This window comes from Hippocampus zosterae, chromosome 2 (assembly GCF_025434085.1).
Source record: "Hippocampus zosterae strain Florida chromosome 2, ASM2543408v3, whole genome shotgun sequence".
In the NCBI taxonomy this organism is placed as follows: domain Eukaryota; kingdom Metazoa; phylum Chordata; class Actinopteri; order Syngnathiformes; family Syngnathidae; genus Hippocampus; species Hippocampus zosterae.
In genome coordinates, this window is record NC_067452.1 from 32,064,035 (window position 1) to 32,076,764 (window position 12,730).

The 12,730-nt window shown below is 39.7% G+C and overlaps 1 protein-coding gene across 2 annotated transcripts; it reads left to right on the forward strand.

Moving 5' to 3' along the window:
* The first annotated feature begins 234 nt into the window (after nt 1-234).
* tm9sf4 (transmembrane 9 superfamily protein member 4) lies at nt 235-11,710 on the forward strand. Of its 2 annotated transcripts, XM_052059778.1 has the most exons (18): nt 236-323; nt 2,788-2,898; nt 4,018-4,117; nt 4,196-4,352; nt 4,594-4,735; nt 5,244-5,367; nt 5,437-5,558; nt 6,525-6,636; nt 7,242-7,312; nt 7,403-7,535; nt 7,769-7,850; nt 7,948-8,023; nt 8,326-8,409; nt 8,550-8,725; nt 8,842-8,905; nt 9,067-9,186; nt 9,537-9,626; nt 10,636-11,710. In XM_052059778.1, exons 1-18 carry the CDS (start codon nt 306-308, stop codon nt 10,783-10,785), a joined length of 1,932 nt encoding a protein of 643 aa, XP_051915738.1. In that variant the 5' UTR covers nt 236-305; the 3' UTR covers nt 10,786-11,710. The 2 variants fall into 2 exon arrangements, with proteins under 2 accessions (XP_051915737.1, XP_051915738.1); XM_052059777.1 differs by having other exon boundaries at nt 235-323; nt 7,242-7,535.
* Nucleotides 11,711-12,730: the final 1,020 nt, after the last annotated feature.

Genomic DNA, 12,730 nt, shown 5'->3' on the forward strand with positions numbered 1-12,730 from the left:
TTTTTGCTGCCAATGTCAAAATTATTTTATATGTTTTGGAATAAAGGGAGGGAAGTGATCTGATTCATTAAAAAAAACATTCAACTCATGAATCGAATACTATCCAATGTGCATCCCCAAATAAATCAAGACTAATATTACTGTCCGTACCGAAGAAAAAGCAACTGTAAAAACAGAACATAACAAAGTGTAGAAATATGTGATGGTGAAAACTGTCACTGATTATGGAATTTGAACCGGACATAGCTGGTTTTAAAAAAAACATATATTGCATTCTATGACGTCACCAATGACACGTTGTCAAAATGGCGGCCACGGCGATGGTGAGTGGAGGAACGAGTACTTTTTCTTCTAATCACACATTCCCGAATGTATGTTCCGATTATAAAACGGGCGAAAGGTATTGATGGGTCACTTTTGTGTCTATATTACTTGGTACATAACACTTTGAAAACGAATAGTGATTTAGCTGTTGTTTCGTGTTGACGCGCTTGCTAACTTCCTGGTACTTGGCTAACATCACATAGCTTCCTCCGTGGCTGCAAAAACGGATCCAATGTATTTGTCAGGTCAATTGGACTGTGTTGACAATATAGAGGAGGCCTCGGATGATTTTATTCAACTATCATTCATTCATTGATTAACATAATTAAAGAGAAAAATAGGCTGCAGAACTTGGGCTCCGTATCATTCCAGGCTGCATCACTCGTTGCTGACAGTGCAGGAGTTGCTGCCGAACGTTGATCCAACAACCAGTGTTGGGCAAGCTACTTGGAAATGTAGTGAGCTAAGATACACGTTATTCTACATTAAATGAAAAATTTCCACACTGAAGCTATACACCTGAGAAATACAAAGCACTCGTCTACAATAAAATGACAAATGTGGTCATAGTTCTCCTACAGTGGATGTAGGGTTTTTTGCCCCTAGTTAGAACATCAAGTAGACCACAATTTAGTTTTATACCGAAACGAGTTTATTTAAATGATCAGCTCACCAGCAAGCTCAGTAGAGGCCTGAAACGATCATAAACAATTGAATCAGGTGTGTTGGAGTAGGGAGGGATCTAAAACAGGCAGGATAAGGCTCTTGAGGAACTGGAGTTCCCCACCCCTGATATAATTGTGTACCCAACCGCAAATGTCCCAAGAATGCTCCCCACTACCTGCTCTTTTCGTTAAAAAAAATGTCTCCACAGTGCTCAGTCTAATTCCACGGTTTGCTTTCCAGAAGAAAAATACAGCAGGAGGCTTGCATAAGTTGAGACAGAAGACAGCACATAAACCAAGTCATCAAGCAGGAAGATAAGGGAAGGAGTGCAGGGGCAGAGCAAAGAATGTCAACCTTCATCCAGAGCCAACCAAAACATAAATCAATGTCTTGGATGTTGACAGGCACCGTCCTTTTGGGTTGAACAGTATGAAGGTCACTGACATGACACCTCCATTGTCTGTTTATCAATGATTCAAAAATCTGAATTGGGACCACACTAAATAAAAATAGATCATTGTGAATGGGAATGTTTGAGGGTGGTAAAATGAAGAGACAGAAGCAGCACAGAGAGTTAAGAATGTGTCAACACGAGTGAACCAACAAAGTATATTTTTGAAAATCATTGACTAATTAATCGGTAACTGGTATTTTTGTTTTTCTGCCAAAAATTGGCATCTGCTTCAAAAAAAGTCCATATCGGTCGGGTCTTACTATGTCCTGTGCTGGACTATAAATTTCTTAAAAAGCTATTTTGAGACAGTTTATTACTATCAAACCCTAAGGAAATAAAATATGACAAACACAAACACAGTTTTTTAGGGGGATGCCTGGAAAATGTGGTCACCCTCCCCGTTGACACTTCAAATTTCCTGATGTTTATTCTAATAGTGCTCGGTATGATGTCAAATGAAAGAGTAAAAAATTTGCCTGTCCATGCTCAAACAGTGATGACTTAAAGTATGCTGTCATTTGCATTTACTGTTTAGGAAAATCAAGAGAAAAATACAATCTACATTCGTATTTGGAACGCGTTGTGAATTGTGTGCAGGGTTCCCGTGGTTATAAAGTCTCAAAGCATTGAATTTATGAATTTGGAAATAATACAGTGAAATGTCTTGGAAAAAGTCTAGAATTTCGTGCAGCCTCTTTCAATTCTTGTTTTTTTTCCTCAGGGTGTTTTTTCTTTCACTCTCCTCTTCAGGAGGTGAAATACATGCTTTTTTTTCAATTATTTTTTTATTGTGAATTCACAGGTCCATACAGTCAATAAAAGAAAAAAGTATACAAGTCCTTTATACATCTGATCTTGCGTAAGATTAGCTCAATTTAAAATAACCAGGACTGAGTAAGTAATACATAACTTGTAAGGACCAATCAGGAGTATAACCATATAACCTTTTCTTTTCAACCATATTAAAACGAAAACAACAAACAGACAAAAAACAAAACATGCTTTTTTAAAAAATTAGAGTTCGGTGATTGACTAGGCCAGTTAAAGACCTTCCCCTTGTTCCCACTGATTAAATCCTTTGTTGTGTTGACAGTGTGTTTTGTGTCACTGATATGTTGCATAGTGAACCTTCTCCCAATAGCTTGAATGCATTTTCTTTAAATTGTCATGTAAATTGTTTTATAGACTTCAATACATTTCTCAATGCACGTGTATATGAACCAGCTTTCAACACAGGGTGAAAGCAATCCAAAAACAACCACAAGCTGTAATTTCCGCTGGTAAATTTGTTTTGATTCTTGAGATCAGCCGCCATATCACGTTACATGACATGACTGTTACAGGAGACGTGGTGGGCCTTGCTGCTCTTGTCCTTGGTGCCTGTGGTGTTGCCCTTTTACGTTCCTGGCGTTGCTCCTCGGGACTTCCATGAAGGGGATATTGTAGATATTAAGGTAGGAACACTCTCAACTCTAGCATTTTTTTTTTTTAGACATACGTCTTCATTTTCCTGAGGATGGAAAAGTAAATGGAAAAATGAAGGTCATCTGTCCAATTATGGGCTGGGAAAGAAGTCATCTAAAAAGTCACCACAAGAATAGGTCGCCACAAATATTTGTCCCAAGGTTTGTTTTGTGAGTGTAAATTACTTGGGGGGGCGGGGGTCAGTCTGCTAGCACCCTCTATTGGTGAAAGATGTGACTGTAGTCAATGATGTCTTGACATGGGGTCATCACAGCGGTTTTTACATCAGGTGGCCCTGATGACACAATTCACCCATTTTTATCTGGGATTGTCACCGGTAGTAGCTGAGAAGTGGAGTCTAGCATACACGGATGTTACCTTTCATTATCGGTATGTGGTTGCCTGTCTCCAGAGGAGTCAACATTGCACTCCATTGCATCTGTTCTAAAGTAGATCGCATTTAGAAACTACCATGGGCAGTTAAAACAGACTGTTAAGCTTGCATCGCTAAGTGGAACGTAGTGTATGGTGTTGGTCGACTACAAGTTGGAAGCTGAGTTTTATTTGCATAGGTGTGTTGCTGGCTGGAATGTGGGACTTGTTGTGGAACATTCTTCAACAAGGGCTGGGGGGTGCAAAGCCATCTGATTCTTCGATGCCCTCCTCAAGACTCACTTGTATTACTCAGCATGACTTAGATTTGTTCTTGGTTTTACTGTTTGGTGCTTTCTACCGCCTTTATTACCGATTTGTCTTACTGTTTATTGTGCATGTTAAATTGCTCCATGTTCAGCACTTTGTATGCAGCGATGGCTGTTTGAAAGTGCTCTATAAATACTACTGTTGACTTGACTTGACTTCGATGGACCGTTCAATAGGATAAATCGATACAAAAAAGGTTAAACCGTGACAGCCCTAATCCAATTACTCACCAGTTAAAAGTCACTTTTAGATAAATCTGACATTGTGTCCTGGGTAACATGACTACAATTTTTTTTTAATTTAGCTAATTCATTGCAAGTCAGGGTGGTCAAAAGTGCTACGTTGCTGTAAATCTGAATGTGAAGAAATCACTGGTTGTGTTTGCTCTGCTTTAATTTGGTCGGCAGGCTGTGAAGATGACAAGCTCTCATACCCAGCTTCCTTATGAATACTACTCTCTGCCGTATTGTAAGCCGACCTCCGTTGTCTACAAAGGAGAGAACCTAGGTAAGAGCGGTGGCCTCCCTACACTTGAGTAAGCTTGCGTTTATGTTTCAACTCTCCCAAATCATTTATCTTTTGCAGGTGAGGTGTTGCGTGGGGACCGTATTGTAAACACGCCCTTCAATGTACAAATGAATAAGGACAAGAAGTGCGAGATAGTGTGCGACAAGAAAAAACTCAGCAAAGAAGAGAGCAAATTGTTTGCCGAGAGAATACAGGAGGAGTATTATGTTCATCTGTGAGTATTTCTTATTAATTTCCAGAACCAGCCATTCCCAGTGTAAACGGGATGACGACACGCCATTTCATTACAATAACTCCATGTTGATTTGAAACACATTTTCTGCAATACGCCCAATGGATTTGCAGCATCTGGACATGATGTTAGTAGTGTGTGACATAATCCGAGGACTTGAAAATGTTTCCCACTGCGCAAACCAAACCAAACCAAACCCCAACGCCATTCTCTACTCATTTAGAATTGCAGATAATCTGCCAGTAGCCACCAGGTTGGAGGTGTATCTCAATAGAGAAGCAGGAGCAGAAGAGGAGCTTAAGAAAGACATGAAAGATGTCCAGTTTGAACATGGCTACCGGCTGGGCTTTGTGGACAACAACAAGGTAGGTAATATCTGCTTTTCAGATTGCCGAGGACTGTTTTTAAGTACGGTTTGGCTTATCTGAACTTGTTTTGTTTAGAGTATTGTGGTTAGTTATTGGATTTCTCTGGGGTTTTATTGCATGCATTTCTTACTGCTAAAATGGCAACAATTGTGCAAGTTGTTCCAATTCTGTTGTTTACCTTTAATATAGTACTGTGCACTTGCACATGAAAACAGTCAATTCTGCGTAGTTGTTGTATCAAAGTAAACTTCTCGAGCAGCCTTCTAAAATTTGAGAGTAGAATAATAATAATAATGATAATAATGCTTTTCATTTATAAGCGCCTTTCAAGACACTCAAGGACACTTTACAACCAAAACAAGAAAAATAAAACCACAGAGAATCAAATGTCTTTGAATACTGTGGTTTAAGACAAGCCTCACCACACCCAAATATGATAATGGCAGTTATTTTGGTTTTTACATTACATACCAATCCTGTGCGCCTTTTCTCCCCTCCCTCACAGTTTTATCTGCACAACCACCTTTCCTTCATCCTGTACTTCCACAAGGAGAAGCTTGAAGAGGGGGAGCAGCACAACTATAGAGTGGTGCGATTTGAGGTCGTACCGCAAAGTGTGCAAGTGGAAGGTAGTTGTCAGCACTTCTCGATGCACTGATATGTCTGAATCTACATGAGAACCTGGCCTGTATACGCAGATCTGATGGCTGTGCAAAAAGAAAAGACTTGCACCTTGCCAGACGCCAGCAGCTCTGCTGCGCTGGAGATTGACCCCACCAAGGAGAATGAGGTCCTTTTCACGTATTCTGTGCACTGGGAGGTCAGTGACTGTTGTGAGTTTTCTGGAAAACGGAACACATTTGTTTAAAGTTTTCAGATCTGATCTACCACTGCAACTGACCCGATACTTTTTTTTCACACAATTAGATCTCCGCCTGAAGAATTGATGCTTTTTTTGGGTGGAGCTTGTTTTTTTGGCTGGGGCTCTTGACTATGACAAAGAATGATTTAAAAAAAAAACACATCAAAGTATAATTTCTTAACTAAAAAGTGTAAAATACAAAATATTTTTAAAAATGTATTTTGTGTGTTTTTATCCCCAAAAGGTAGTACCATATAATATGGCAGGTTTTATAATATTCTTCAGTCAATTTCAGAAAATGGCATTGGTTTAAGAGTGTAGTTTGACCAATATACAGTTGCACTGTGCTCGCTGTCTCTCCTCTGCAAGCTATGTCTCAATTTAATTAAATGTCATTTACACTCTCCAAACTCTAGACTACAAACTATGATATCTTTGTCCCAACTGAACTGACCACATCTCTAAAAAAACACACCATTTGTATGGTGCTGAAAGGTTTCAATTGCTGTCAAATCTCCGGGCGACAGCGGAAGCACTTCCTGAAGCAGTCATATCGTACAAAAGCCAGCAAGACTTAAGATGTCCTCTCTTTTGAACTCTCCTTTCAAACCAAGCAAGGTCCAATACACACTTTTCAGCAATGCCCCCTTAATGACTCAAAACATGCATCGGAGCCTCTGTGCTTCTCGTAACATCACTAATACCATGAAAGATATTGAAACTACAGTCATTTAGAAAATCAGTAACGGTTGCAACGATAACAACTTTAACTGAGAATTTGCTAATGCGCTGACTAATGTCCTGAATAACCGTGAAAGAAACTTCTCGTCACTTTTTTTCTTAATAGTTTCTTAACTTTCCCAGGTTACACTAAGATAAATGAATAGATGATAAAGACATCCGTGTGTCTTGTAACCTGTGCAGGAGAGTGAGGTGAAATGGGCTTCTCGATGGGACACGTACCTGACCATGAGCGACGTTCAGATACACTGGTTCTCGATTGTCAACTCTGTGGTGGTTGTCTTCTTCCTCTCTGGTAAGGTTGTCAAATTCTGCACAAATGTTTGCTTTGGATAAACAGCCCCATTGTAGAAATCATTGTGCATCTCGGGTCATAAATGCACATATACCGTATTTCCCGCACTATAAGCGGCCTCGGAATATAAGGCACATCTTCAATGAATAGGCTATTGTAAAACAGTCTTCATACCTAAACTGCACTGCATGATAAGGCGTATAGAATAGAAGCTGCAATAGTGGAAGCTGTTGCTTTATGCGTCCACTGAATGGAGCTACGCTAAAGGAATACAGTACAATACAGCTTCTTTAATTGAGAGCTTTCACAACCGCTGCAGATGTAACGATGCGCTTCACAGAACATTTAAAATACTATGTTCTGAAATCTGAATATTGATCCATATATAAGGCACATCGGATTATAAGGTGCACTGTCAGCTTTTGAAAAAATTGAATGCTTTAAGTGCGCCTTGTAGTGTAGAAAGTACGATACAATGGGCATTTGTTTTTTCTGGGTTGGTACAACATTTATGCCTTATTCCTCGTGAAAATGATGAAACTTTTCTTTCCTTCCCGAAATCACCTCACTCAAGTGCTTTAAATTTTATGTCTTTACCCTTTCAGGTATCTTGAGTATGATCATCATCAGAACCTTAAGGAAGGACATTGCAAATTACAACCGAGAGGACGATATCGTAAGTATCTGGGGCACTGTGATTGTTCAGCTTGCTCGACCAGGATGCTGTAGCCATGTGACTGTTTTTCCCCTGCCTCGCACAAATCAGGAAGACACAATGGAAGAGTCAGGATGGAAGAATGTTCATGGTGATGTCTTCAGACCGCCTCAGTATCCCATGATACTCAGCTCACTTCTGGGTTCAGGGATCCAACTCTTTTGCATGATCCTTATCGTCATCTGTGAGTGTTGACTTCATTATTGGTAATCCGACCCGTTTGAAAATGTCACCATCAGTTCTGTTGACAGGTACATATGTTACGTAACTTTGTTTGGAATAGCTGGCAAACATCCTTAGTTTTTAAATGAAACCCTTCTTTGCATAACAAATGATTGATTATGTGAAATAGTTTTTCAATTTACACAAGAAATATTCTTGAGTAACGATTGATTGTTTCTCCACTGTGCCGTGTAGTTGTTGCCATGTTGGGCATGTTGTCTCCTTCGAGTAGAGGAGCTTTGATGACTACTGCGTGCTTCCTCTTCATGTTTATGGGGTGAGAATTGTTGACTCGTGAATCCTCAAAATGATGATGCAGAGAAACGGGTTGAAGTGTTTTTTTTGTTTGTTTTTGTTTATCCCCGCCCTTGTAGTGTGTTTGGCGGCTACTTTGCCGGAAGACTATACCGCACACTGAAAGGCCACCGGTGGAGGAAAGGAGCCTTTTGTGTGAGTGTCTGTAGATGAGAGCCACTTAACCTTTTTGAACGTGGGTGCCAACTTTACCATGACACTTTGTCCTGGGGCCGATTTCTATATTCAGATTTTATAGTTGTATGGGAAAAAAAAAAACTCTGCTTGTGTTATCTATCCAATGCTGATGGCCTTATATCTGTCCGGATAATGCCTGAAACAAAACAGAAAAAAAGGAAGTGTACAGGGGCTTTTGGGACACGAATTGGGACCAATTTGTAAACTCTTTGTTTTTTTTGTTTTTTTTTTGGACCTCTGATTTGTGTTCTCTCCCGTAGACGGCAACTTTGTATCCAGCTGTGGTGTTTGGAATCTGCTTCATCCTCAATTGTTTCATCTGGGGAGAGCACTCTTCTGGGGCGGTAAGTAGGCCAAAGATCTGCATAATCCGATAATACTGAATTGTTAGCATCGCTTTGAAAAAAATGCCAGATATTGACAGTGGCTTTATACGACATGAAAGCAAAACGACCAATCGCAGCTTGATTGTGCTTTGATTTAGGTGCCCTTCACGACTATGCTGGCTCTGCTGTGTATGTGGTTTGGGATCTCCATGCCCCTGGTCTACCTGGGCTACTACTTTGGCTTCCGCAAGCAGCCGTATGACAACCCCGTGCGCACCAACCAGATCCCTCGGCAGGTCCCGGAGCAACGCTGGTACATGAACAAGTTTGTGGGGTGAGTGTTGAACAACTCCAAAAAAAATCTATCTTGGCCTTTTAGATGGCTGATTCAAGGCCTGTTTTTTTACCATGCCCTTTTTTGGGTTGTTTTTTGTGTCCCTCTTTCATTAGAATCCTGATGGCTGGGATCCTGCCATTTGGTGCCATGTTCATTGAGCTCTTCTTCATTTTCAGTGTGAGTGTGATGACTGTGACACACTGAAAAGCAATTTTCTCTCTGTTATGTACATTTTAGTGTGTTTATTCGCCCCTACCGACAGTAGGTATATTACTGGTTGCAAAGCGCCCGCTTGCAATAATATACATTCATGCCCATGTGTACTTTGACCTCTTTAGGCCATCTGGGAGAATCAGTTTTATTATCTTTTTGGCTTCCTGTTTCTGGTCTTCATCATATTGGTGGTCTCCTGCTCTCAGATCAGCATTGTCATGGTTTATTTCCAACTGTGTGCAGAGGTATGGAGATTTGTTCTTTTGTCCTTTTTAAAAAGTATTTTTTCTTTGTTAACACATGTCCAATATTTTACACCAAATATCATTTCAAATATATTGTATAGCATATTGTTTCATTTATTTAAAACTTACAGATACTGTTATATTGTGGAAATTAACCAGAAGCCCCTCCTGTTTTTTTTTTCTTCTTGTGTTGTTATAAAAATATTCAGCTTTTGTGAAATTTCAGCATTCATGTTTCAGGATTAGTTTGTTTTCTTCATCATCTTTGAATTGCCAAAGGGCAGATTTGGCTGTTGCCGTAACCTGCTTTAATCTTATGTGTTTTTTATTTCTGCCAACGTTGCACAAAGGATTACCGGTGGTGGTGGAGAACGTTCCTGGTTTCAGGAGGGTCAGCGTTCTATGTCCTTGTGTACGCCGTCTTCTACTTTGTCAACAAGGTAGAAGTTCACACTGTTATCAAGGAGCTCAACTACTCCGGTGTTTGAATACTGTATATCCGTTGGAACGCTGGTGTGCAATTTGGATGTTCTCCCTGTTCACAAAATTGTCCATAGTTGAAAATGTGAATGCCTGTTTGTCTACATGTGCTTTGCGTTTGATTGGAAAACAGTCCAAGGATTGTACGCGAAGGTCACTTCTTTCACAGTATGCTGAGCAAGTGTCAGATGGTGGAATAGACTCACATTTTCTGGACTTTAAGTTGTTGAGAACTTAAGAGATGAACAGGGCACATAGACAGACAACCATTCACACTTGCGTTCACATGGTCTGAGTGGGAACTAAATGCACCATTCTGGAATTCTCATCATGTGTGAGGGAAATTGAGATTCTGTTGTTTTGTTTGTTTTTTTTTAATATGTAATGTAATATATATAATATAGTTTTTGTTTTTTAAATTTAGAATTGGGTTTTGGAGTTGAACCTCAAGCCGTCAGATATGTAAAATTAGAACATTAGTACTGTATCCACTTTTTAGATACTGTACTTAAAATCAAGTTCTTATATTACCCAAAATGTTATTCAAGGCAAAGAAGAAAACTAACACTCATTTAAAAAAAGGAACTTTAGGTGAACACTGTTCACATAAGGACTGTGAGGTATAACAATACATGAGATCATGGTGGACATGTGAAGTAGCTGGGACACTTGCACAAATGCGACCTTCTAGATGAAATGTAATAGTTGTAGATCACACAGATAATTGACACAAATATATGACATGCGTCTTATATTACAGTTGACTGATATTAATTTAGTGGTGATATGCTATAATCATCGCAATTAAACAGCCCACCCATTTTCCTCAATTAAATAAACCGCTTTGCTACCTACTGGAAAGAAATCGCGACGTCACTTGCTCGGACCTCCGTAAAACAAGAAGACAAACATGAGATTAAAAAAAAAAGTGATGTGAAAGCGTATTCCCTCTTGGTTTTTCCTCCACAGCTCGACATTGTGGAGTTCATCCCGTCGCTGTTGTACTTTGGCTACACCACCCTGATGGTTCTGTCCTTCTGGCTGCTAACAGGCACAATCGGCTTCTACGCCGCCTACATGTTCATCAGGAAGATCTACGCAGCAGTTAAGATAGACTGAGTCAGTTGCTGCTGTTGTGGGGTTTTTGTTTTTGGTCACATTCACCTTTTTTTTTTAATGCAAGTATTTTTATTGTCCAACAAGCACTGACTTGTGTGTTGGGGCAGGAAAGCAAAAGCAGTGCTTTTGTTGTTTTTTGTTTTCTTTCCCCTCAGTAAAACGGCAACACCCACTGGCAGGATTGGGTAAATAGTATCCTTTCTTGCCAGCTCAGCTTTTTTTTTTTTTTTGGGGGACGGAAACACAGGACATTTCCTCTGATGAGACTGCTTGTGTCTTGAGCTGGTTCACCTTGCACACAACACAGTGGGCCAAACAATAGTTTTCTGCACATTGTTCCCCCCCCCCCCCCTTGTGTATTGAACCTAATTTATCCATGTTTTGAGTTCTGCTATCGCTTTTCATTTTAGAATGATGTTGTTTTTCATCCAAATATTCCCAATCTCTTCATTTCCACCTCTGTTTCGTTTGAGAGACTTTGCCAAAAGAGAGGTGGGACTGTGGTTGTGCGTTTTTTTGTTTGTTTTGTTTTATGTTGAACTGATCTACATTGTGACTACAGAATGCATACAGTATATTAAATGCTCTTCTTATTTTTTAAATCATGTTTCCATATGTTCTCTGTGTAGCCACTTCAATCACAACTGTATCACTTTTCCCCTCTAAAGCGTCCCAATGTACCAAATACGGTGGCGTGTTGCCTGGTGATTGAAACATGTTGTGAAAGCAGTTGGCCTGAGATTTATTCAAGACACCTACTAAGAATGTGTTCAAGTTACAATAATACCTTTGGAACATCCCAGCTGTTAGTTGAAAATTTGTTTTTATGATCATTCAATGATGGGTACAATATTTTTAATCCAGGAGCCTTTTTTTTTCCTTCCCCGTGGTTTTGGGTTTAAATAAAGCTACACGTTTTCTGACAGCTGGCGGCTGTTAAACACCTTTTATTTGAGATTATTATCTTTCCACGTTTTGTCTATAGGGTCTGTACGTACGATACTGATATGGGGCGGAGTCACGGTCAAAAACCACAATTCAGTTTCTCAAGAAATTTGCATTTTATGTATGGTTTTTCTCTTGATAAAGTATACGTCATCTTTAATTTAGCAGTAAGGTTACACCTGCAGCAGTTATCACTGACCTTGGTGAACCTCCTAATGCATTTGATTATTGCAAAGGGCTACTGGAATAAGAAGTTTGACCAAATAATTAAATGACGAAATCACAAGTTTGATTCTTAAAGAGCGATTTTTTCTTTTAGGTGGTACTTGGTGTAAAAAGTTGGACGACTTCAATTTTAGGTGGTACTTGGTGTCAATAAATCAATGTGAACAAGGGCATGCTTTCAAACAGCAGGAAGCGCGTTAACATGATGCAATTCTTGTCATTTATCACCAGGTGGCAGTCGAGTTCTTTAATTTTTAGGGAAAGCCGGAAGACAGATGGTCGTCCTCTCGTGAAATTAAACCGCGCTGTCCCATTTGCGTCATCACAAAATTGATGTAGCTATTTTGTTACCCTGACATATTTTAGTTAACAACCTATTTAACGGCAAATAAGCGCAGAACAGGAACGTGGCCAGAAGGCTCAGCCCTCTGTGTGCCAATTTCAAAGTGTTGCAAGATGGATGGGATTTCATTGGCTCATAAATGAAATTCAGATGATGGCAGGAAAGGGTGTAACGCTTATCTACTTTTATCTATGATGTAATGTTTATTTTCACGTGTTTACAACTAGAGATGTCAATGTGGATTGAACAAAAGAAAACTGTAAATCCTCTCTCTCTCTGCCCACTGGTTCCCACAAACAAAGGGTTCCTACAATTGAGAGCACACATGATCTCGTCTATTTAGTTGTCAGGTTTGTCCAATTTGACACTCAGGAATAAACAAAAGGAGGAGACAGGAGACTCGATTCTGATACCAGGAGGGAACGAGGAGAA